The sequence below is a fragment of the Chlamydotis macqueenii genome, chromosome Z, assembly GCF_036417535.1.
Source record: "Chlamydotis macqueenii isolate bChlMac1 chromosome Z, bChlMac1.mat, whole genome shotgun sequence".
NCBI lineage: Eukaryota > Metazoa > Chordata > Aves > Otidiformes > Otididae > Chlamydotis > Chlamydotis macqueenii.
The window spans coordinates 27969483-27997018 of record NC_141593.1 but is presented as its reverse complement, the minus strand read 5'-3'; the positions used below and the strand labels follow the sequence as shown (position 1 = coordinate 27997018).

Genomic DNA, 27536 nt, shown 5'->3' with positions numbered 1-27536 from the left:
ATGCTGGACTGATGCATTTCAACTTGCTGTCTTCTAAACAGGTGTTTTATACTGCAAAATTAGAAAAGTTAAAAGGCCGCAAAGGCACCTAAATCTTAATTTAAGAAATGAAAAATCCCAGACTAAAATGTACGATTCAAAACGGAGTCTGCAAAGATGATGCATATACTTTACACTAGAGAATCATGTTCAATAGTGTAACTGGAAAGGTGTTTCCAGGTCCTTGAATCTAGGACCTTCGTATTGTAAATAATAATACAAAAGTTTTTAAATCAAGGAACAAAGCCCAAATCTATCAAAGTATATCTGCCCCACTATTCCATACAGAAAGGTTCCAGAACTCTTACTTAACAACCTGAGTGTATTCATGGATGTTTACCCTCACATAATCTTGCAATCATCATCCTGTATTTCACATATTTCTACACTCTTCCTGAGTTTATGCTTCCCTTTTTTCCCACGTGAATTTACTGAGAGCAATCACCTTCACATTTCAGGTTGTGCTGTGTTTGGATAAACAAACCAACATGCTTCCTCTTGCACAACTCTCCCATGCTACTTAACGCTGAAATAATTATTTACACTTGTCTTAGTGTAAAGTAAACTCTCTTGAATGGAAAAGTATTCAAGTACTATATGCAGCAACTCAGAAGCATTAATGGTGTCGCATGTAATGGCATACAGATATCAGTATTTCCTTGTCCACACAGCCAATAGTGTCAGGGCCAAGCTCCTCTTTCTTACAGCTGGACAATACTGATGGCTCATAGTTAGCTTTGATCAGTAATTTCTTTGCCCAGGTCATTCTTTTTCTGCCAGTTCCACACGACGAGCTTCCAACTCCAATAACAGTTTCCTGGTTTTAGTCTGTAAGTACCTCATAGCACACACTGAGGTACCGTATTTCATGCCAGTTCTTTCAGTTCAGACTTCACTGGGTTCAGCCCTCCCTGAATACCATCCCAATACTGGTATTTTGAAACTTTATATTTTGGCTAGGACATTCTTCACTTTTTAAACATATATCATTAATATATTACGATCTATGCCAACACCAATTCTTCAAGAACTTTCATGGTATCTTCCTGCCAGTTTAATAGTTCCTTTTTTAACAGTGCCTTCAGTTATATCTTTTCTTCTTGTTTTCACTCAGATTGGAGAGCTTAGTCATTACATCTCCTCCTTCTTTCATATTAGCTTACAGTTTTCCTCTGGTACCCTACCAAATGCTTTACCAAAAGCATGGAATCACAGAATCGTTTGAGTACAAAGTGACCTTTGAAGATGATATAATTCAAATCCCCTGCCCACCAGTAGATCAGGTGACTACACATCAGAGGATTCTGAAAATCTTTTCTATGTTACTTTTGTTCCATTACAGATTTACTCTCCATTCTAAACCATTCTAGATGAAACCCAGATCAACTCAGCTTCACCTATGATGGCAAAGCAGTGTAGAAGAGAAAAAAAGGCTCTCCATTTGTAGTACTCCTCTGTATCTACAGTTGGCAACGTTTCATTATTTGATACTTAAAGCTGAATAATAAGAGCACAGGTGCATTTTTAAAAGGTAGCAGTGAATTCAACAAGCATTTTTACTTCTTAATGATTCGGAGTACTTGCCCCACAGTTCTTCAAAATGAGGTACAACTATTTGTTTTAAGATTAACAAAGATAAATAGAAAGATATAATAAAGAAATGCCTATCAACATAAAGAAAAGCTTAAAGCACATCAGCCTGCAAGAAGCAGGTATTGTCAACTTGACAAGGTCCTCAACAGGTCTCACACCAAAGGAGTCCAAACAGTCTGAGTGGAACATTTCCACAGTGCCTCACATCTCTGTCTTTGTCCTCCTCTTTTACTATTTCCTTTATTACACAGGAGACACACCAGGTACCAGAATTCCAGTAAACAAATGCAGCTAGGCTGCCACCCAAGTTAAATCTCAGTATAGACACTCAAGTTTCCTCTCCTCCAGTGGGTTGCTAGTTCTCTAGAAAGATCCAAAGAAACTCAGCTTGTAGTTATAAACTGTTCTGTAAGAACTATTAAACGTATCATTAATTGAATGTTTCATTAAAATCAACACCACTTTGGGATGTGGGATGAGAATAAAAAGAAATATGCAACTTGCTATACAGTATTGCATATAGCAGGAAAATCACAAGGAAAAGCTTGAATTTGCACTGAGGACATGACAGAAATAAAAAGTCACTTGACCTCAATGTAGCTTCCACTGTCTTGCATTGAGTTTTTTAACTGGAGTTTGCAAGCAGCTGGATATCTACCTCTGAATTTCCTTTTCAAAGCATCATACGCTGCACTTCCTTACACTGAACATTTGCCTCAAATGTTGCCAATTTGTCTGTTCAATCTTATTTTGACTTTATATAATAATGTTGTAGCTCAAACTTCAGTTTACTAGAGCTTATTGCTGATATTATTGTAGCCCCTAGCTTTCCTAGATATAGGTAACCCAGTCTATTTTGTTGGATGCTTTTCAATAAGGAAGGATAGGATAGTACTTGTCCCTATATGTCTAAAACAGAAGTCAAATACAAGACAACTAGGAAAGTATTTGGAAAATCCTTCCCTGCATCAACATCATACAGGATCATGACACAAAAGCAGTCAACTCGTACTCCAGATTTTTGTTGGCACCATGGAAGAATGTTTTTTTTTAAAAAGAAAGATTTTAACAAGAACAGAGAACTGGTTTTGCATTTACAAGGAGCTCTTATCAAAGGCAAGGGAAAACACAAGATAAAGTACAAAGAGATTTATTAGTTTAGTAATGCATGCTCGTTATTTTTTGGCCTGCTGGCTTATTAACTGCAACAAAACTTACTAAAGATTGTAGAATTGGTTTCAATAAAGTATCTCAGGCCGAAGTCAGTAAGGTTTTGGATGGGTATCACCTGACCACCTTTTGGGACACAATCAGCTCTCCGTTGTCTAGATCAACCCTCTGGACTTTGATAAAGTAGAGATGAAACATTTATTAGCACTGAAAATTTAAGCTAAAGACAAAGCTTAAATTAAAGCTTTGAGATACTAAATACATGAAAAACCCTTTTTTTTTTTCCCCAGATGAAGCTCATGGCCTACTTTTCTTCCAATTAACCTGTCCCTCTATACTTGCCCCAATTGCCTTCACACACACAAAAGCCCAGAGCTGAACAAACATGAACCTTCAACAAAGCTGAAGGGTTCCAATGCCTAAAACCACTTAATTCTAAAATGGCAAATCCTGAAAATGTTAATCAAACTCTAGAACAACCTTGACCCCAAAGACTTTAAGTTATTCAAGTTTCCCAGTGCCTGAATATGCAATTCTGTTCTGTTGCATCTTTCACAGGATTGAGTGGTTTGGCACTAGCTCAAAAAAAAAAAAAAAACAGAACACAGGAACTTGGAACTCTTCTGCATAGCTCACTGCACTGAAGACCTCAGTTTAACAGACATTTTTAATTCCTAACAGAATTGAGCTCCATGGACTTTTTAAAGTAGGAACCAATTCTGCCTTGCATAAATGTGGGCTCCTGGGAGAGGGAATAGTACGCCTTGCCACTACATAATAGCACAGTGGTTAACTTGGTTGACAGAGATCAGATAGGAACTTCCTGGGGCACAAGTGACAGGTAAAAATCTTTAACTTCCCCAGTAACTACCAGTTACTATCAGCAGCTATCCCCTACTGGAGGCTAGTGGAAGTAACTTTGCTTGCTATTTTAAAAATGAGAAGCAGGTGCCCTGATCAGAAGTGCTTGGCTTCAGGAGAAGGCTCAAGGCTAGGGATCCAAAATGAAGAAATGCTTCCTTGCAGCCCTGACTGGAATACTTGAACTTTAAAGACTTCTCCCTTCTCAGCTATTCTGTTACTTGAGAGTCATAGCAAGCTGAATACACTGAGTCTGTAGTCAGCTTCCTGCTCATCATGTTCGGTGCTGTGAATTCTGTTCCGATGCAATAAACTTTTTGATGTACTGCAGAGAGAGCCCACAGTTCATACAATGCTTCATTTCAACAGTTATGTGTCAAAAAAGAAAGGTATCACAGCTCTGTGTGCTTCACCAGATACTGTCCGAGTTAATCTTGTACAGGCAGACCCATAACCGTAGCTGCAAAAAAAGGAAGTGCAACTTGCCAATTGAAGTCATAGACATTGTTATACTTGTGCAGGTCACCTAATGCAAATACTTCTTGATTTTCTGTGCATGCACATAATATTCATTTAGCTTACAGTTGTGCCTTGTATAAGTCAAGTAATTCAATCTACAGCAAAGAAGGGATAAGTACCAAAGAAGGCTTTAATGATTTTTGGCAAATAGAAGTTGAGTTAAAAACCACAACTTTCTCAAACAAGTCTGATTCAAAGATGCTATTAACTAATTCTTCATTTCTTCCTCAAGAAACTCAGACGATTTTCAGTGTGAAAACCTGCAAAACAGAAGTCTTCAAATGACATTTCAGATTAGAAGGAATATTTTTTTCCTAAGGTCCAGCTATTTAGCATTTTCTTACACTGAAAACAAGGATTTCTTGACAAACAGGCTTCTATCTCAGCTGCGGATAGCATATTATGCTCAGTATTTCTACATTTTTCCTTTGGCAGCTCAGAGGTTCATGATATGAGCCCTACATTTTTTGGGCAGTCTTTCAGGTCATGGTGAGACCCATGTTAACTTGCACTAATAAACCTGTAGCCATTTATTTGAAAAGATTGATATTAACGCACACTGCAACACTAAACCTAAGGAAAATCCTGCTCAAGCTGAGTATTCTTAAGTACACCTCCTGAGCAGAATGACTTCATTTCTAAGCAGAACCTCTACGCCTACTTTTTGTTTTTGTGTTTCAACAACTTCCTATCAGATGAGTCTTTAAAATGCCCCCCAGAAAGAGGGAGACTTATAGGATCAGGACCTAAGTGGAATTACTTTTCAGAAATGACGTGTCAGTAAATCCTTCTAAAGACTGAAAACAAAAAATGAAGCTGTTAAAAAACACAGAGATATCAACAGAGAGGGAGAGAGCACATGCAACAGAGACCATCTCTAAGCTCACCTATCCTTGTAGTTTATCACAGTATCAATGATAGCATTCATTTGTTTTGTCAGTTTGGGTGGGTTGGGGGATAACTTCTCTGCAGGAGGTCTGCCTCTTCTCTTCTTTGCTTTCTCTCCATCCTCCTTCCCAGAATCTTTATCCACATTTCTTCGTCTCTTCCGTTTTTTAAGCCGGACTTCCTCTTCCATTTCTTCCAAATTGCCGTCTTCAATTGCCTGACAACCATAGATTCAAAAAGTATAATTTTTAAACAAAAGTGATATTGCAAAGGGAAATAACAAGCTGTATTTAAAAACAAAAATGCAGCCCCACAGGATGCAAATAATTCAACTCAAAATGTTCACATTATCTACAAACAAGAGTATAACAAGAAATTTATTTACTGGCAATCAAAAAGACACTAAACATTAATTTGTTCTAAGAATCCCACTATCATTTAAATAGATGCGTGTTTATCTGAACCTTGAATTCCACATCAACTCACAGTTTCCTACAAAATAATGACCACCGATACACTGTTAGTAAGCGTACAACAAACGTTCGCTTGTTCATGTCAGTGGCAGTTCTGGTTTATGTAGTTCCAGGCAAAACAAATTTTGATATTGCATATTTTCAAACAGGACAGTCTACACTACATTCAGCTCCCAAAGCCAGATTATACACAGTTTTTTGTGCACACAAACAACATACAGATACTTTATGCAGTAATGACTCAACTTATCTTCCAAATAGTTTAAACAACTTCCAAATTGCCTAAGCATTAAAACTATGTTTAAAATATATCATTTCCTTCTAGAATAGTAATCAACAGACAGGCAGAACCACTGACAGCAGTGTTTTACTGTAAAAAGCACTCATAATATGAGATGCAAAAAAACCCCAATGAACGCCACATACAATGAACACTAGTCACAAACAATGAACACTGGTTTCAATTACCTGGATGTACGCTTTTAACCAGACCCAGCAGCACTATGCAGAGGGATAAAAAAATCGCTACAAAAAACCAAACTAGGAAGAAAGCGAACCTGTTCGCACAGTGACTATCAGATCCATGTGATAAAGCAAGAAGCTGAACTTTTCATGATTTGGGAAAGCCAACAGAAGAAATAAAAATACAGGATCATAAAAGAACTGAAATTAAAAATTAAAAACATACGAAAAAAATCTTAAAACTAGGGTTTCTGATTAATGCTTTCTCAGAACATAACTGATGTTGATATTTGTCCCTTTTGCATCTCAGTATTGCCTTGAGTACATGCAAATGCTAATCAATCCTTTCTCGTAGCTGAAAGAGCTCTAATCATAAGGCAATTACCTTCATTTCTCCACAGCACCAAACATGGCTAATATTTATGATCATGTGAGCATAACAATCAATATAAAAAGAGTGATTACAGCCCAGACATAATTTTTCTCAATTGTCTACAATGTCCCTTGAAAAATGTTTTGTGAACAAAATCTGATGCACAACACAAAACAACCTGGCATGTTAAAAACACCACTGGGATTTCGAAACCTGTTTCCTATGCATCCTCCGATGTGCAAATCCACAGAACAAACACAAACGCAGAATCCTGAGGGACAGCCTGAAACTAGGCCTTAATAATCAAAAGACAATTTAAATCATGCTTCCACAGCATTCAGATAACCACTATGAAGGAGGCTTGAGATCTGATGAGTTAGGAAGAAAAAAGAAGGAATAAAAAAAAATAATCCGCACACAAATTCATTAATATTCACTTGGCTAAAGCAGGACACCGACTATAAACCATTGCAGCTAACGAAGATTAAGAAAAGGAAATTTCTCTGCATATCTTGGAAGCTAGAAAAGCTAGTAATAAATACAGCATGCAAGGCTGTCAACAGTTAATGTCACTGCTCTCCTTAAGCATTCAGTTGTACATTGAAATACGGAGAACACAGACTTTTGATGTGTTACACACCTACACATGCCTGTGATGTAGTTCTACTGAATCTTCAAGACGGCAATGAAAAAGGATATTTACCTTACCACTATCAGCAGGCCGACTATCGGAAATCACAGTTAGTGGGGATAAAATTAACAAGCCAGCAAAGCAGCGAGCTGCTAGTCTCTTCATCAGCTGATCAGGAAAAAAAAGAGAGCTGGGAAAGGCTATGTTTTCATATACAAGTAATTTTATTTTACTGAAAATTTAATACTGAAAGGATTGTGGATACTCAAATCTGCTGTTTCATTCTACCTACTACAAGGCCCGAAGCCTTCCTCCTCCAGCCTGCTCTAATATTGACAACTACTTATCATATTTCTCCCCTTATTATTCTAGGCATCCAAATTAGATTTTTAGCTGGGAAGTTACTGATTCTTTTTAGCATTTTAATTATAAAAGCACAATTAGACAATTACATGTATGATTTTAAAACTGAAAAAGTTGCACGGATTTTAAAGATGCATTTATTACAGAAAATGCATTCCTGCTGCTCTGCAGTGACCAGATCAGGTTTCAGTTATTGAAACTGATTAAAAAATCTATTCTGATTTACAAGAAATTAAAAAAACAAAACAAACCAAACTAAGTTACCATTTTCTTAACTTTGGTAACATTTTGTTGTCCTTCAGAAAACTGGTATGCATTTAACTGAACTATATCTCTTTTTTGTTTGTTTGACAAATTTTCTACCATCAAAAAAAGATCAATGGTGCTGTCATCATAGAGTTTACTAACATCTCATTTTAGAATTCTGCATAAAATTCTTGCTTGGAGTAGGTAATATTTGGAAAAAAATTATCAGGACAAAGAGTAAAGATAAAAGTAAAAATATTTTTTAATATTACATATAGCAATGTAAAAATAAAACCCAAATAAACTACCATATACTCTCACACTCTTAAAATTAGTGACTAGCACACACCAAGTTAATTCTTAGCATACTATAGATCTGCAAACAAATATTAAACTGTTTAGCTAGTAATATATCAATCAATTACTATCCTCAGCTTTCAGAATGTATATGCATTAATGTAAACTCGGACAGTTTTCCTTAATTTAAGACTTCAGTGACACCACTTGAAAATCAGCACGACAAACCAGCAGTTCAAAAATGTTCTTATTGTGACTACTAACACTACTTTTCAAGTGGTAAATTTATATTTTGTATATAAAGAGTAATATTTAAAACAAAACCAATATGATTTATGCTGCCTCAAAAGATGGCTTAAAACTATGCCACGTAAATCAACTATCAGCAGAGATATTAACGTTCTGTGCATATATCTACACATATGATCCATGCATGTGTGTGTGAGCAACAAAATATTTATCAAACTAATCCACCTGACTGAGCTCTTTGTTAGAAAAGCTTACTATTCTAGGGCTGAAGTGCCACACCGAAGAGAATGCCCTTCCAAACCTTTACCAGTTGGGTAATGATACAAATCCCAGACACAAATCTCCAGCTCCTGACAGATGATGGGCTGTGCGAGAGTGCAAGATAGCACAGACATCTCCCATGCTCAAATGCCTCTGGATTAGCGAGGCGAACAGCAAAGGAGTCAAGGAAAATAGTACCCAAATAAAAATTTAACACTTTCCTTCCCTAAAGGAAACAGGACAAAGGAGTACAATAGAAGTTTGGAGACCTCATATTTTGAAAGAAAGCTGTGAAAATTTAAGTCAAATTTTGCATAGGGTTCGGCACCTCATGAAATGCAGCAACACCAGTGGAAGTGTGAGGACCCAATGTTAAGTCCAGTACTGACAAAATCTTCCTGCTTTTCTGATACTGCTGTATCCTCGTCACAAAACAATTTCCTTGCCAAAAAGCTAAGAGCACACAGGCTTCTCAGGGCACCAGAATTTTAAGAAAGAGCATACTAACCATGGATTAAAGAAACCAAACCGCCTTCCTCGAAAAAGAAGGGCCACATCGCTCCCGGACCCCAAACCAAAAAGTGTATTTTTCAGAAGGCAAGAAGAAGTTACTTCTGACACAGCGAGCCTTCCTATTGCTACTTGCAACTACATTGTCCTCTTCATAAAGGAAAATAGCTGTTTTGAGGTGGAATTATTCTTAGTGAACATGGATATAGCTACACAAGCACCACAGATCAAATGGAAACTGTTTTGTTTCTCCATTTGAAGAGCACAACATTATGGATGTATTCTTAACTTCCTGAGATCATGACACAGCACTGTGATTGAACACCTTTTCAACTGAGATGGACCCAAGTAAGTACTAAGAGCTACAGCTCTGAGTTTTGTTTCATGACTACCTTGTGCAAGCCAACAACTGTTGTTAGTCTTATCAGTTTTAAAGCCATTTTATAGGAATCAGGTAACTCAAGTGTGGTCACACAGTGAATCAATGGAGGTGCTCAGCGTAAAACCTGGTTTGGTGTCTACAGTCTATCTCTAACATTTAGATGACACAGCATTGTAAGACATAGTTATTTGCCTTTGAATGGAGATAACTATAGTATTGTTATGAGAAAGTTAAGGCACAGTGAAAGCTATTGCTACTACTTTCAGACAAAGAAACTGTGCACACAAGTGGTAGGGTCCCATGTAATATGCCTACTTTATAATGCTGAAAATACGTTCATATTAAATGAGAAACAGGTACAGAATATGAAGTCTCTTCCGATCTCCCTCTCTGATTTCATCTTAATGAAACGAACATTAAGACAGCTTGCCTCTTTCCCCTCAGACATCAATGCCCTGTGTCTCTCCAACCTGCAAAGTTAGAAGAGTGCTCTTGTGACTAACATTACCATGTGAACAGCAGCTAGCATGCTCATTAAACACCATGTTTCCATAGAAAGTATAGAAAACACAGGTGAAGAGAAAAAAAAAAAAGTCAGCTTCCCAGCTCCCTGAACATAAATATTAACCCAATCCTGCAAAGTTTCCAGAAAAATAAGCTTTTCCAGGAACAACAAATAACTTACCTGGGCTTTGCACTGACTGCTGGCCAAAAAACTGTCCAAGAGGCCCTAAGCTTAAGGGATGTTAAGCCCTTAAAACTAAAAAACAGGTCAGTAATGCAGTAATGAAAAACAGATGACTGCTTTGCCAAATGAAGTCCCCATTTACCAATTCAGAAGAGTGGAAAGAAGTGAAAGAACCCTACAGAAGGCTAATAACAAACATCAAAAGCACTAAAATGCCATGCACCTGCCTCTACCAATTTCTCTCTTCAGCATAATCCTTCAAGTCCTATATTGATGTCCTATGATAAATTCAATTTTTTCCCATCTTTGCTCTATTTGAAATCCTACCCCTCTTTATTTTATATTTTTGTTTAAGACTTCAACTTTCCAACTTTAAGTTAATCTTCTGCAAAAGATCTCTTCCAAATCCAGTTCTCCTACTTAGTTTCTCAACAGTGACATTCCCGATACCTGTGACTGTTTCTAATTTCTACACACTGGAATTACTTCTTGGCTGTCTAGAGCAAGTTCCTTCACATTCTAACTAATTATCTCTTGCTATGCTACAGCAGAGAGGTCAGTATACTACAGATAAAGACTGTGAAGAATGCCATAACACTTGACAATTAGATGAAAGGGCATAAGATACTCTACCAACAGTGCAAAATCGATGAAGTAATTTTGACTGAATTTCCTCTCCTTGCTGGATACTACTGCACAACAGATTTACCAGACCAGTTTTCCTGGGACTAACAGAGTATAGATTAAAATCTGCCAAAGGCAAAGAATTAGTGAATATACCCAGTTTTTCCTTGCTTTCACTGCTGACTCATTGTCCTCCACGTAAGGAATGTTCCAAAAGTCTCCACTCAGCATTAAAGTAGAAGTGAAAGTATTATTTAAAAAAAAAAATGCAAACGAAATGCAATTATTGCAAAAACACATAAGCTTGTAATAAATAGTCTTCTCAGATACTTCCACAAAATAAGGAAACTGAGTCTTTCAGCCATATGTTCATCAGTCAAGGTCTGCATCTTCACATCACTGAAACTTGCTTCTTTTTGAGAAGTGGGAGAAGATAGATTGTTTTCTGTTTTGCAGTTGAAAACTATTAATAGTTGCTTCATTATTTGCCTGGAAACTCAAGGCGTCTATTTTTAATTAGACATTAAGGAAAACAATAACGTAAATTATAAACAGTTTTTCCTTGCATTTCAGTTTAAAGTCTGATGACAAAAAGACCTGATAGAACCACGCAAAAACATACTTAGCTTTAAAGATAAACTCTCTCAACCAAAGCAACAAGAGTATACAACATTTAAAAAAAAAAAAAAGTTACCTATTCAAAACATTTACAGGATCAAAGCTTTTATCTTCAGACTTTTTTTCTAGTCTGAGAAAAATATTTCAGATAAAATATCCTAATAATTAATCATAATGTAAAACATCTTAATGCTTAAGCTTAATCTTTAATGTGACAATTACTAAGTAAAGCATCATACAGAGCCAGCACTGATAAACTTGCTCCAAGTTATGGCAAACTAAATTGGCAAGAACATAAATTTTCTTCTGTTCCAAAGTTAAATTTGGTTAAAAAAAAATAAATCAATCAATAGTTAGTCTCCTTCTCTCTCCCTCAAAAGTAAATAGTTATTTTAAATGGAAACATTCAAATTGATTTTGCTTCTATGAGCTTTTCATAAACTTTGGGGACAGAGAGATCAAAGAGCACAATAATACTGATGACACCAGGACCCACGGCCTGCTCAGGGAGCACAAGTGAAGGGAAGGAACTTCCCGTTAGAGGAAGGAACTGGGTGATAAAAAGGACAACTGTATCATGGTGACTATAAAAGATGCTTTGCTTAACCAATCCCAGCACTGAGAAAATACATTCTCTCTATATTAAGGCACTAAATGTGGAACTGCAAAAAATCATCAGTATTCTGTGGTCTACAGCTACTCGGCCACACTCTTAACAGATCTACAGAACTATCTCTAATTGTCTTCCAGTTTTCAAAAACTCCTTTTGACATACATTTATGTCTTGACAAGACATTTACATCTTGTTAAGAAGATTTAATTTGAACAGCCTCTTGACTAAGCCAACCTAACCTAGGAGCAGCAGAAAGAAGGTGAAAGAAAACCCCAAAATAATAACCTTTACAGGTTCACAGTTGTAAAGGAATACACTTAATGGGACCAAAGCTACCTTTCAAGACTGATTTTGCTGAATTAATTTTAGTTTGCAATTGTAACTTCAAATAACTAAATTACAACAAAACAATAAATAACTACAATTAAGTCATGGCATGAATTTTTTTAAGTCAATATGATATAATTTTTTTCTATACATACTTCCTTTTTAAATTGTTTGGAGAAAATGATCAATTATTTAATGGGCATACATGAAGATAATATTCAGTTGATACAATTGAGATGCATAAAAATGACAATTTACTTTTGTGAACTGGCTTTTCTCTACAAGATTTATAAACAACAGTATTAAGTCATGAGTTGCTACACTTCTGTACAGAAGGTCTTGATATCTTCAAGTCTCCCTTGCCAAAAGTGAATCAGATCAAAAGCCAAAGACAAAGAATTAGAAAAAGCTCTCAACAAGCTTGATAAGGATAGCGAAAGTGTCTGGGTTTTTGATGACTGTAGGTGCCAAAGGCTTGCTGAAGTAAAATGTATGAGCAGGAAATCCAAGAAAACCTCTGACAGGAACTCAAGTAGAAAACATTTTACTTCACACTAATCACAGAAAGGTCCTGCTTAGGAAAGACGGCTCTGACTGCCAACAAGTCTTCCTTGGTACCTACTGTAGTCTTTTCATTTGTGAATGATCTATTACATGCAATTTTCACCAGCACAGAAAAACAGCTGATGGAGGATACGTGTTTCCTGGCTTCAAATTCACAAGCAACTCATCTAGACATAAAATCTAACATGGCAGAGTTGCTTCATTTTTTCCCCCTTTATCTTCTTCAGTATGACAGAGATGTGTATGTTTGTTGCACAGACAGAGTTCTGGAGCATTTAGTGACTGCTTTCTTTTTCTGTGAGGAAGTGTGGAAGGGGAAGGTTTTCTTCCTTTTTTACTTTTATCAGCATTTTCTCCCCAAATTATTCAGAATTATGACTCAGGAAAGCTTATTTCAGCAGTGTAGGGACAGTATACTGACAAAGGTATTGTGAGATAATAGGTACTCCAGTTATACTTATTTTCTTGACTAAGTATGTTATCTGGAGGGGAGGGCATAAGAAAAACTAATTGCATGAGAAAATTACCTTTTCTGAGGGGTGCCAGAGGAAGGTGGGGGAGATTACTTCTCTTACTTCTCCCTAAATTCCTTTAAAGTAACAGGCACGGAATTTAATCAACAGAATAACACTTTTCTGTCCTACAACAGGAGAAGTTCTATTTTCCTTGGCATCTCACAGTTTAGAAGGAAAAGAAATTTGAGGTCGTTGTGAGTTCATTTGTACTGTGGGTTCCGTTTCCATATTTCCCTTCTTTGGTCTAAAGTAAATATTTTACAGGAGGTATATATAATTCTTTTGTACTTCTGAGATTTTTTCTTCCATTTTAAATGATTTGCTAAAACAATTGATTAATTAGTTTAGAACTTACGAACAAAGTTCAAGACAATTTAGTCTGGTAACAATCAGGCTTACAGACAAATGTCAAAGAGCAGGAGGAAACAAGCTGAAATGAAGTAATGAAGATACTCAACAAGAAAGACCAAATCCCAAATCAAAGAAAAAGAGGAATTCTACAACATTTCAAGGATTTACTGTCTCCCAGTCAGGTAAGATATTGTTTCTTTTACAAAGGAGATCATGTATACAAAAAGAATCAGAAGAACATTTAGATCTGACCACCAATAAACAGTTACGTAGTATGGCTTCTCTTCCCAGTCTTGAGACAAGTACTTTCTGTTGCTGTTTACCTTGTTTTCCACAAAACACTGTGTCCGTTGTTGAAGGTCTTTAGTTTCTTAGTACCACACAATCTTAATTTATCTTTTTGCCTTGAATAATAGGTCTGGTTTATGGACATTTGCCTTTTTTTTTTTTACAGACATTACATTCTTCTGTTGTGAAAAAAAGTAGGAAATCTTTACTTTGTAATGAGGCATGTACTGGCTTATGTTTTGCAGCTCATAATGCTGAGAACTAAAGACAGACATCTCACATTTGAGTTTCTTCCTTATAAAACATTCTCAAAATTCAATCCTTCAGAATGGGAATTAATGGATTATTTTTTAATTTATTTTTAAAAACTTCCCAGGGCTTAGCCTTTGTTCATTCAAAGAGCATTGCCTCCCTTTTCTTCTGAGACTCTACTAATTAAATCAGAAAGGTACCTAGTATAAATACAGGGTTTATACCCTCACCAGATAATTTCTTTGGAATGAAACTGCAGTCCTGGCTCTTTCCAGGAACACATTTGCTTCCAGTGAACCTTGCTAATATTTGCAGTGACAGATATCTTTTCCACAGTAAAAATAAATTTGACAATTCTAAGCACTGGATAAAGGTAGAAAGGAACAACTCTTGTTCTGCAACACACCCAACAGCTGAATACCATATCCTAATAGAAAGTTTCCTGTAAAGAACAAGCTACCTTTTTTTCCTACTACGGAAATAACACAGCTGAGGACTGTAAGACAAAAGGATGATTAGCAGATTTCCAGTGTGAAATCACTCACTTTAAGTCAAATCTCTAGCCTTAAAATAAGTGAATTATTTGGCGCTCCAGTGAACAGATACCCAGCGATGCTGTCTAATTGCTCAGAAAAACATTAAAAGTGTTTTCTCTCTTTTCAATTGTCAGACTAACAAAAGGCTTCCATTTTACAGGTAGGCATAAATTTTACACATGCCTTGAAACACAAATGTTCTTAATGATGCAACATGAGAAGCTTATAGTACAAAGCTTAAACTGGCATTTCTATACATGTCAAAGTAAACTCAGCTTCTGCCAGTAGCCATACTGTTCAGTACTTTCTTTCATACGTTCTCCTTCTCCCTTATATTTAAGTATATTCACACATTCTCAAATAGATATTTTTTACTCTAAGTTTAGAATGTGGACGATATACAAATGGGAGCAAAATACAGAAAATAAATCCAAAACAGAATAAAATATCTTGCCTAGAACAAATACAATGGGAAAAACAAAAAACCCACCAGCTTTCAGAAACCATTATAGTTTCATTATCTTTTAGTGGACATTCATAGGATCTCTCGTATCTACTCAATCACAGAAAACAGCTTAAGGATTTTTCCAATAGCATGAGAAATTGGTTATAAAGATCTATCGCTATTAATGCAGGTACTCTAAGGCAATTAAGAAAGGGAAGTATGCAATGTTAAGAGAGTATCATATGAGAGAGCGTATGTCAAGAAATCAGATAACTCACTTTCTATGCTGATAGAGGAAAAAATTACTCATAGAATAGACGGTGTTTAAAGAATAAACCGTAGAAGGTAGACCTTTAAGAGAATTCCAATACAGTTTTTTAGTAACTTTGCAGAACCTAAATCAAAATGGACAACTTGCAGAGAAAAGCTAAGTTATATGTATCTTTTATGCATTTTGTACCTAAACAATATTTTGTGAGGCTAACTTCTAGCACTGATGCAGTGAGTTCCACGTTTTCTGGATGCTTCTAAAGCTGCGGTTATCAGACTGTGTCTGGACTTGACAGTAGAGCATGACCCTTTAATATGTGTATCACAGCCTAAAAGTAAAAATCTAATACAAACCGTATCTGTCTAGAAGGCCTTTTTGGTCTTCTGGGATAAACTGCAATGCAAATCACAGTCTGACAAGCAAAAACTAAAACCTAAGCAAAGGTGAACTGAAGAATACAAAGAAGATTCCCGGAAAGGCAATGAGGCTTAAGAAGAAGTGAAGTTTCTCAACAGAATAATGTATAGTACAGTGTAAGTGCATATATGAAAAACTAAAGCAACGGGGTAAGCAGCAACAAAGTCCTATGGTTCTGAGTGTGAAATCCAGCTAAAAATATTACGTTGTCAGATGTAACAGAAAAGAATACATAATGGATATCCGTTAAACTGTAATTTGTTACACTCTAAACTCGACAATTTCAGAGTATAGTACAAAATTACAGAGTTACGATTACTGGAAAACTTTTGTAGGTTTTTCCCTTTTTAAAGTTAGAATTCCACTGCTAGAGTAAGGCAATGCACTGTTCTACTCATCAAGCAGAATACTTCAAGATGACTCAGAAAGCTAGCTGCCTAAGGCTTTCCAGTCACAACACGCCTAAGTATAGGCTGTTCTGTTCTTCCATATTTGCCAAGTTAGTACTTCCATACTTGTTTACAGACAAGAAGAGACAAATTGCTTTCATGTAAGTTGCAGGTTTCTATAGAAGCAGCAGAGCTCTGTGTACCTACACTGATCCATCAAAAGGATCACTTTTGCCTGTCATGCAAACATCAGTGTGAAGCTTCCCATCACCTGCTCAGGTCTGCCTTCAAAAGACTACAATTTATAATGACGATCTCTCAATTTGTTTCTGATGACAAGGCAAAATACTAAATCTTTCCTTTTTGCAGAGTTAATAAATACTTTGGCCATAATATATGCTTGGAAAGTAATGGGTAACTTCTTACCCATGTCATAAACGCAAATCAACACAGGAAAATTTATTGTCTCTATTCAAAAGTTTGACAGGTGACAAAAGCTCACCTACTACATACCTGTCACCATTACTGTCAAGGCATGTCAGAGAACATAACTAGGCAGTGGACTCAAGTATCAAAACGTTTGCTGCTTCTCCTTCCATTTCCAAATGCCCATAGCAACAGTAATGCTTTAAACTTTTAATGCAGACTTTCTTTTTTTCGTGGATTTTGTGAAGTAATTAATAGTTGGCTGTGTTTCAGGTTTGCAGGTTGATTTGAATTTTGACCTTCTATATGAAGAGTATTTCAGGCATCTTAACCACAGGGCCTGAAATGTTCATGCAAAATTTTGCACTTGAAACAATAATAATATAACAAAGGCTGAAACCTAGAGTTTTAACTCATGGTTGTCAGGCTATATAAACCTGGTATGTAAGTAGAGTATAGCTATTTCAAAGAAAATGCTGTTTATTTTAGTCTAATGTTAACAATACTACTCACATTTTTTAAAAAATATGGAAAGGTGTTTATATGACAGTTATTGTAATAATTTCTAAGGGAGAATATATGTACAATTCCAATTGAAACTGTGTTAATATTTGTTACGGTACTTCACATGTAATATCATATGGACAAAATAACAGATTAAAAAAAAGAAACCTATGAAAATACAGCACGACTGTTTACTAATAGGCAACATGTTTTACTGATAGGTACTCCTCTGAAACAGCTGTTCAGATTTCCTTACTTGTGGTCTTTCTCACACAAAAATTGTTTCTGGAGCACTAAAAATTGTCTGACTGAGAATACCCCTCAAGTACTGAAGAGGCATTTCAAAGTACTGTTAGTTTCCAAAATTAATACTCTCAATCCTGCCTCCAGATTCTGAGAAAGATAGCCCGAGGGTATTCTCTTCTTTATAAACTAACAAATTCATCTTGCCAAAATAGAGGACCAAAGCTATCAGGTAGATGCATTTAAATTCCTTCTCATACATCAAAAACCAAGAAAAGCCTCTTTAATCTAAACTGCTTCATTGGTTTTAATTTCAATGCCACTTAAAAGTAGACATTTGTTTTTCCTTTTAGAATCATAGAATGGTTAGGGTTGGAAGGGACCTTCAAAGGTCATCTAGTCCAACCCCCCTGCAAGAAGCAGGGACATCCCTGACTAGGTCACGTTGCTCAGAGCCTCATCCAGCCTGGCCTTGAACGTTTCCAGGGATGGGGCTTCCACCACCTTTCTGGGCAACCTGTTCCAATGTTCTATAACTCGCATCGTAAAAATTTTTTTCCTAATTTCCAATCTACATCTACCCCCCTCTATTTTAAAACCATTACCTCTCGTCCTATTGCAACAGGCCCTACTAAACAGCCTTTCCCCATCTTTCTCGTAGGCCCCCTTGAGGTACTGGAAGACCGCTATCAGGTCTCCCCAGAGCATCCTCTTCTGCAGGCTGAACAGCCCCAACTCTCTCAGCCTGTCCTCATAAGAGAGGTGCTCCAGCCCCCTGATCATCTTCGTGGCCCTCCTCTGGACCTTCTCCAACTGGTCCATGTCCTTCTTGTGTTGGGGGCTCCAGAACTGGACACAGTACTCCAGGTGGGGTCTCACCAGGGCAGAGTAGAGGGGCAGAATCACCTCCCTCGACCTGCTGGCCACGCTTCTCTTGATGCAGTCCAGGATGCGGTTGGCCTTCTGGGCCGCAAGGGCGCATTGCCTGCTCATGTTAAGCTTCTCATCCACCAGCACTCCCAAGTCCTTCTCCTCAGGGCTGCTCTCAATCCATTCTCCGCCCAGCCTGTATTTGTGCCTGGGACTGCCATGACCCAGGTGCAGGACCTTGCACTTGGCCTGGCTGAACTTCATGAGGTTGGCACGGGCCCACCTCTCCAGCCTGTCAAGGTCCCTCTGCATGGCATCCCTCCCTTCCAGCATGTCGACGGCACCACACAACTTGGTGTCGTTGGCGAACTTGCTGAGGGTGCACTCTATCCCACTGTCCATGTTGCCGACAAAGATGTTAAACAGGGCCGGGCCCAGCACGGACCCCTGAGGGACGCCACTCGTGACCGGTCTCCACATGGACACTGAGCCGTTGACCACCACTCTCTGAGTGCGGCCATCCAGCCAACTCCTTATCCACCGAGTGGTCCGTCCATCAAACCCATGTCTCTCTAGTTTAGAGAGAAGGATGTCATGCGGGACAGTGTCAAAAGCTTTGCACAAGTCCAGGTAGGTGATGTCAGTTGCTCGTCCCTTGTCCACCAATGCCGTCACCCTGTCATAGAAGGCCACCAAATTGCTCAGGCACGATCTGCCCTTGGTGAAGCCATGTTGGCTGTCACCAACCACCTCCTTGCTCTCCATGTGCCTTAGCATGGTTTCCAGGAGAATCTGCTCCATGACCTTGCCAGGCACAGAGGTGAGGCTGACCGGCCTGTAGTTACCTGGGTCTTCCTTGTTTCCCTTTTTAAAAATTGGGGTTATGTTCCCTCTCTTCCAGTCATCGGGGACCTCACCAGACCGCCACGACTTCTCAAATACAACAGCCAGTGGCTTGGCAACTTCATCTGCCAGTTCCCTCAGGACCCGCGGATGGATCTCATCAGGTCCCATGGACTTGTGCACCTTCAGGTTCCTCAGATGATCCCGAACCTGCACTTCGAGTACAATGGGCAGTTCTTCATCCTCGCAGTCCTTGCTTGCACCTTCTACAGCTTGGGTGGTGGGACAGGAACTCTTGTCGGTGAAGACTGAGGCAAAAAAAGTCATTGAGAACCTCAGCCTTCTCCATGTCCTGGGTAACCAGGACACCAGTTCCCTTCTGGAGGGGGCCTACATTTACCCTGGACTTTCTTTTGTCCCCTACATACCTATAAAAGCTCTTCTTGTTGCATTTTATATCCCTGGCCAGATTCAGTTCTGCCAGGGCTTTGGCCTTCCTTACCTTATCCCTGGCCACTCGCGCAGCCTCTTTGTAGTCCTCCCAGGCTACCTGTCCCCACTTCTACCCTCTATAGGCTTCCTTCTTTACTTTCAGTTGGTCCAGGAGCTCCTGGCCTTTTTGCCTGACTTGTTTTTCACCGGGATGCACTTCTGCTGAGCTTGGAGGAGGTGCTCCTTGAATACAGACCAACTTTCCTGGGCCCCTCTTCCCTCCAGGGCCGCCTCCCATGGCACTTGGCCCATCAGGTCCCTGAAGAGGCCGAAGTCCGCCTTCCTGAAGTCTAGGGCAGAGAGCTTGCCATGTAGTTTCCTTGCTGCCCCATGGATCTTGAACTCCACCATGTCATGGTCGCTGCAGCCAAGGCTGTCCTTTAGTTTCACATCCCCCACCAGTCCCTCCCTGTTGGTGAGCACAAGGTCGAGCATGGCACCCCTCCTTGTCGGCTCCTCTATCGCCTGCAGGAGGAAGTTGTCATCCACGCATTCCAGGAACCTCCTGGACTGCCTGTGCCCTGCCGTGTTGTCTCTCCAACAGATGTCAGGGTGGCTGAAGTCCCCCATGAGAACCAGGGCCTGTGACCGTGAGGCTGCTCCTATCTGCCTATAGAGCACTTCATCTGCTCTGTCCTCCTGGCCAGGCAGCCTATAACAGACCCCCACCGTAACGGAGGCCGTTAAATAAGATTCTGAACTGAATTTCCTGAAAAGAGCATGAAAGACAGATAGCAATACTCACAACATAAAAATGGCTTGGGTTCATGAGGCCTTGAAGTCATGTCCGACCTCCTACTCCTTCAAGAAATGACCTTCCACAGGCATAAATCTTATCATCCTCACCTTGCACATTAAAAAATATTACCTGCCGTATCCTCATAATTGCTGGTCACAAAACAGGCAACACCCTGCAACAGTGAACTTTTTAGGCCTCCAGTGACCGTGTCTTTTAAATGTGACTTGTGTTTTAAATGTGACTACAGCTTAACAAATACAATTGGATCTGCAATTCAATACTATAGGAGTTTAGATCAGAATGCCATTTTCTTCAAATACCCTGGGCAAATACTCACTTACTCAACTGTTAAATGGGTTTAGCAGCAAGTCAAGAAACTTTGCAATTGTAACTAGAAATGGTATAGAGGAGTAAGGAAGAGAGAAAACCAGGGGTGGGCGGGTATAATGAAGTACATGAAGTATGCAGATAAACTATACACTGGGTAAAAGGTTATTTCCTTTCTCCTCCTTCACAGAATCTCAGTCTTCAATGTGGACTATATAAAAAACCTCCATTACAATTAAAAATGAAAAGTGAAGCTAAAACAATTATAAAATGTAATGCTGATTTTCCAGTTATTTCAGTATCTAATGAAGATCAGTATCTACTGTAAGATCAAATTCCACCATCACAGTTTACAAAACCATGTCTTAAAATATATTAGTATCAATTCTAAAGCTGTATACATAAAAATGAAGCTCTCTCGGAAAACATAAACCTAACTGAAAAACCTATAGTAACTTATGTCAACTGGTAGTAACAAGCTGGCCCAACTTTACTACCTCTGACGCCAGACCTAACCTTTAACAGACTATTAGAGTGTAAAATCAAAAAGTTATGTAAAGTTCCAGCTGATGAGAAGACAGCTGAAAACATGCCCAACATTGTCCTGCTAGGTAGTTTGATTTATTAAACAATATATTTAAGTTAGTTAGTAAATATACAAAAAAAAAAAGGCAAATAAAACTTACATCACAATTATGTTAAACAGTATTCACCAGATATTCTGCATGTATGAAAGTCAGCACTGGTTTTCTTTAAATTTAAATAAGAATGACTAATTACAGACCAACTGCTTGATTTTCACTTACAATTTTTAGATCAGCAAAACAAGGAGTCCACAATAGCTGACTTTTCATGTCTGCATGAGGTAAATGAGACACTGCTTATTTTGGAATCAAATATGTTTCACTGGCCAGCACGCAAAGCTATTTCAAATGAACTGCACAACTAGCGAACAAAACGTTATTCATGTCACCCAGTCAGCAATTAAATTGAATGAGAAGCTGAATTCAGGTGCAGCCGTCTTAAGAGTCTTGTAACTGATCAAACAAATCTTCTGATTCTTGAAGTCTGCCCTAAGCAATGGAGTCCATGGCAGATGACCCCTCTAGAAAATAATCTGCCATGGAATCCAACAAAGCATTTCGCAGACCTGTTAGAAGTGCTGCAGAGATAGAATCTGCTAGAGCATGAAATACTTCCAGAATATAAATGCTTCGTAGGATCAGGAAGCAAGCTCCTCATTCCTGGGTTGTTTTTTTTTTTCAGGAAATATAGTTGTCATGCCAACAGTTACAGAACAGCAGGCTACAGCGACAGCTAGTGATGAAGCCTATTTGTGCTTTACAGCTTCCCTGGGACACTGCTACTGAATTATAGGTTGTTCAGGGTCACAGCACAATCTCACTGAACACTCTGTATGTCTACAGGTTTGGCTTCTGTAATTATTTTGTCTCCTGCTTCCCAACTCAGGTACTTGACCTCCTAGCAAGGAGGGAGCTGACATACTTGGTCAGTATATATGCATGCATGCAGACCCTGAGGTGTACGGCAGATCCTGTGGGGATCTGCCACAACGTTAACTAGACTCCTCAGTCTTGCCTGTATCAGCAGAAGGTCAGGAAAGCAGCAGGCAGCTGATCTCCACACTCCAAGTTGTGGCTGCTGACTGAGGCAAAACACCTTGGGAAGAGACCTAGTCAACTTCCCCAAGACACAAAGAAAAAAGAGACAGCTAAGTTCTGTATACTAATACTACGAAAGCAACTTATTAGTCAAAAATGCAAAGTTTTACTCCAGAAAATCCCACGAGAACGTAGGTATAAAGCCGTAACAGCAGCCACAGGAAGAGAAAAAATGAGGGGCATTCCTTTCTGCTTGTAAATAAATCTCATTCTTCTGTAACACTGCAATAAAAATAGAAGTACCTATAGTTACCTTTGGTGACTGGCATGATATATAACATAGGTAAAAGGGTGTCTTATGAATTAAAGTACCATTCTTAATTCCAAATTTACTATTATATTTTTCCAGTTTTACTGACAGAAACAGTTCACAACATTAAATTATTAACTCAAATTTTTCATGCAAAATGCATGATACTGTTGCCTTACAAGTTACAGTGACAAAGCCACAAGACACAAATGCTCATAAACTATCTACCACAATTTTATATGTTTAGATAGTTAAAAAGTCCCTTGAAAATGTTGTACAAGATTATTATCAAACACTTAAATTCTCAAAGAAGACATAAAAGTGACGGTGATGGGAGGCCAATGGGTGCCGATAGGTGTGACAAAAACCTCTGTTTTGGACACATACACATGGAAAACAAGACAACGAAAAAAACTCAGAAAATTTTACTTAGATTTCAGTATCCACCCAATGGAGAGGAGTTTTTATTCTGAACCTGCATAAGCAATGTTACATTATAAATACAATTCCTCTGAACAGAGAGTCTAAAAACATACAGTAGTTCCTATAGTTGCATTTGTTTCAACACACCTTTAAGTCCACCTGAAAGTGTCAGTTAAAATCTGTATAAAACAGAGTCACAGTAGCGATGGCAATGCACTGTGAAGCAATCTGACTTGGCTTTAACTTAATTTGGGAACAAGCTTAACAACTCAATAGGGAGGAGGAGGGAGACTAATTTTTTTCAACAGAACAACAAGCCAAGCTGAAAAAGGGATAGTATATGCACCATCTTGACTAGCAAGGTTTCTGATCTGGTCTCACACAATGGTCTAAGAAGCAAACAATGAAAATAATTACTATCAAGTAAATGGAGAACTGTTAAGAAATCGTTCTCAGAACAGTCCTTAATGGCTCTTTATGAAATGGTCCAGTGCTTTTCAGTGTTTTTAGCGTCTTTCGGAAGACAGAATAAAAAGTATGCCTACTAAATCTCCAAAAAACACCAAGCTGACCAGAAGTTCACTTGAGAAACTTAAAATTCCAAATAATTTTGGTGAAGAAAATTTGGATATCATTAAACAAGGCATATGCTAAACTCCCTTACTAGGAAGGGAAGATTGACTATACAAAATATGATTTCAAAAAACTGGCCCAGGAAGTAGATCCTCAGAAAAGAATTAAGGGCTTACAATGGATCAAAAATTTAACATTAGTCAATACTTTACTGGAAAGAAAATTAAATACTGGATTGTGAGGTGTAAGTGTCCTAGAAATTATGCAAAAGAACTCGTCCTTCTTATTCAAATGAGGCTACACCTGGAATTCTGATGTCTAGCTTTTGATGAAACTACCAAAAAGACATGAGTCATATGTAGAACATCTAGGGGAAATCAGTGAAAACAATCACGAGAACTAGAAAACAGGAACTATGGTAAAAGTCTGAATGAGCAGTGGTTGATAACCTTAAGAATTGACTGAAGAGGGAATAACTCTTTTATGACATAAAGAAATGGTAAAAAAAGAAACGTAGCAGCCTGTTCTGCTTGACTAGAGTGGTTACAACAAGAAGTAATTGGCTTAAAATCCAAAAAGAAAATGCAGATAAAATACAACAGAAAGTCAAATAGTTAAATACATTCCCCTGTGGACTTCTAAATTCACTGCTAGGGAAGGACTTGAAGAACAGATCAGATGAACATCTGTTGCGAATGACACAGGACTGGCTGATTCAAACTGGGCAAAAATGCCAGACTGCCTGCACGGATAAACAAGGAGCTCCTGGACCAACTGAAAACCAAAAACCAAAAAGGAGGCCTACAGAGGGTGGAAGCAAGGACAGGTAGCCTGGGAGGAATACAGAGATTGTCTGAGAGGCCAGGGAGCAGGTAAAGAAGGCTGAAGCCCTGACTGAATTAAGTCTGGCCAGGGACGTCAAGGGCAAAAAGAAAAGCTTCTTTAGGTATGCCAGGGACAAAACAAAGACCAGGGACAATGTGGTCTCCTGGAAGGAGATGGGAGACTTGGTTACTCAGGACATGGAGAAGGCTCAGCTAATCAACAATTTTTTGCCCCAACAACTTTTTCGCCTCAGTCTTCACTGGCAAGGGCGCTAGCCACATTGCCCGAGTTGCTGAATGCAAAAGCAGGGACTGGGAGAATGAAGAACTGCCCACTATAGTAGAAGAGCTGGTTCGAGACCATCTGAAGAACCTAAAGGTGCACAAGTCCATGGGACCTGATGAGATACATCCACAGGTCCTGAGGGGAACTGGAGGATGAAGTTGCCAAGCCACTGTCCATCATATTTCAGAAGTTGCAGCAGTCTGGTGAGGTTCCCACTGACTGGAGAAGGGCAAACCTAACTCCCATTTTTAAAAGCAAAACAAAAAGACTTGGGGAACTACAGGCCAGTCAGTCTCACCTCTGTGCCTGGTAAGGTCATGCAGCAGATCCTCCTGGAAACCATGCTAAGGCACATGGAAAACAAGGAGGTAATTGGTGACAGCCAACATGGCTTCACCAAGGGCAAATCATGCCTGACCAATTTGGTGGCCTTCTATGATGGGGTTGCAGCATTGGTGGATAAAGGAAGAGCAACTGACATCATCTACCCGGACTTGTGCAAAGCATTTGACACTGTCCCACATGACATCCTTGTCTCTAAACCGGAGAGACATGGATTTCATGGATAGATCACTTGGTGGAAAAGGAACTGGCTGGATGGCTGCACTAAAACCGTTGTGGTCAACGGCTCAATATTCAAGCAGACACCAGTGATGAGTGTTGTTCCTCAGGGCTGGGTATTGGGACCAGCCCTGTTTAACATCTTTGTCGGCAACATGGACAGTGGGATAGAGTGCACCCTCAGCAAGTTTGCCAATGACACCAAGTTGTGTGGTTTGGTCGATGTGCTAGAGGGAAGGGATGCCATCCAGAGGGACCTTGATAGGCTGGAGAGGTGGGCCCGTGCAAACCTCATGAAGTTCAACAAGGACAAGTGCAAGGTCCTGCACCTGGGTCGTGGCAATCCCAGGCACAAATACAGTCTGGGTGGGGTGGAGAATGGATTGAGAGCAGCCCTGAGGAGAAGGACTTGGGAGTGCTGGTGGAGGAGAAGCTCAACATGAGCTGGCAATGTGCGCTTGCAGCCCAGATGGCCAACCACATCCTGGGCTACATCAAAAGAAGCGTGGCCAGCAGATCAAGGGAGGTGATTCTACCCCTCTACTCCACTCTCGTGAGACCCCACGTGGAGTACTGCGTCCAGCTGTGGAGCCCCAACATAAGGAGGAGGGCCACAAAGATGATATGAGGGCTGGAGCACCTTTCCTATGAGGACAGGCTGAGACAGTTGGGGCTGCTCAGCCTGGAGAAGAGGAGGCTCCAGGGAGACCTTATAGCACCCTTTCAGTACCTAAAAGGGGCTTCTTAGAAAGATAGGGACAAACTTTTTAGCAGGGCCTGTTGTGACAGGACAAGGGGTAATGGTTTTAAACTAGAAGGAGGTAGATTCAGACTAGATATATGGCAAAAATTTTTATTATGAGAGTGGTGAGGCACTGGAACAGGTTGCCCAAAGAGGTGGTAGATGCCACATCCCTGGAAACGTTCAAGGTCAGGTTGGACTGGGCTCTGAGCAACCTGATATGGTGGAAGATGTCCCTGCTCCTTGCAGGGGGTTTGGAGTAGATGATGTTTAAAGGTCCCTTCCAACCCAAACTATTCTGTGATTCTACTTCGCTCTGAGGAGGATTGATTAGTAGATTATTTTTGAGTAGATGATTTTTTCAGGGCTTCCACTTTTGACAGAGAAGTGCTTAAACACAAACATCAGGGCCAACTCAAGACACAAAACATACAAGCCAAAGCTAAATTCTCTGCTGCCAAAGCCAGAGTGTTCCACCATTAAAAACAACTAGCTTAAAATGACCTTGAATAGATGTCCATTACACTGCAAACATTCCACTGTAAGAAAGTGGTAATGGTCAAGACTCTAAATGAGACTTTGTTTCTAGGTCTTTCGTCTCCACTCAATACTTGAAAATGTCAAGTATCAAACTCCTGCAGTTTCATAAGTTTGCTTAGATTTACAGCTCCCCTAAGCTTTACACCCAGCAGCTGAATCTTTATTAGCTCTTAGCACAGTATTGCACAACTCAGTCTCACAAACATCACATTTCTAACTGAAGCAGGTAAGATTTCTACCTATCTTTAGCAATTTAGTCTGTAATTATTCTACAACAAAGCTTACCCTGTGAAACCATGTAAAACTAGTTTTGCACATACAATACTTTATCTATGTGTTTTGGAAATCGTAACATTATCAAATTTCCTGGTTTTGAAAAGACTTTCCAACAATCAAACCTCACTTCCTTACCACCCCTGTTACTACCATTCTGAAAACACACATAAATACATTAGAATTCACTAGCTGTGTATTTTGCAGAAGAATGCCAAGAATCCTCAAGTACAACAAAATCATAGATTTGGTGTGACCTAAGTTTAGAATCTACTTTCAGGTCTTAAATTCTTGTATCAACGGCTTTTATCTCAGTGGAGCCAAGAAATGCTCAGGACTTGGAAATGAAACAGCATGAAAGAAAGGAAGTTTCCAAATTCTTTAAAGGGTTAAATTCAGGTATTTAAAAAAATAATAAAATTAAGCTTCTGCAGCACAGAAAGCTGTAATATCCACTCATCACTGATCTTCTCCATCATAAAAGAATTCTTCCTGTATCTTAAAGATTACACTTACGAAAGTGTCTAAAGATATATGAAATATGTCAAGATCTATGGCATTAGAATAGTTGCAACAGAAAGCTATCATTGTCCTCATTCAGCATTTAGTAATGTTGATTTAAGTTTCAGCAATGTAGCTTAAAACTCACTTACTCCTTCAACACAGTAGCAAAAGCTGAATAATAAGGATATTTAGGCTTCAACTACTACATTGTGCTCTCCC

The 27536-nt window shown here is 38.9% G+C and overlaps 1 protein-coding gene across 2 annotated transcripts in view; it reads right to left on the bottom strand.

Annotated features, from left to right (window-relative positions):
- SMARCA2 (SWI/SNF related BAF chromatin remodeling complex subunit ATPase 2) overlaps positions 1–27536 on the bottom strand; it is a 124765-nt gene that overhangs the window by 13476 nt on the left and 83753 nt on the right. For both annotated transcript variants that reach the window (XM_086770957.1, XM_086770956.1), the window contains one exon: positions 5070–5287. In XM_086770957.1, the coding sequence (XP_086627083.1) occupies positions 5070–5287 (218 nt within the window). The remainder of the gene's footprint in view (positions 1–5069; positions 5288–27536) is intronic.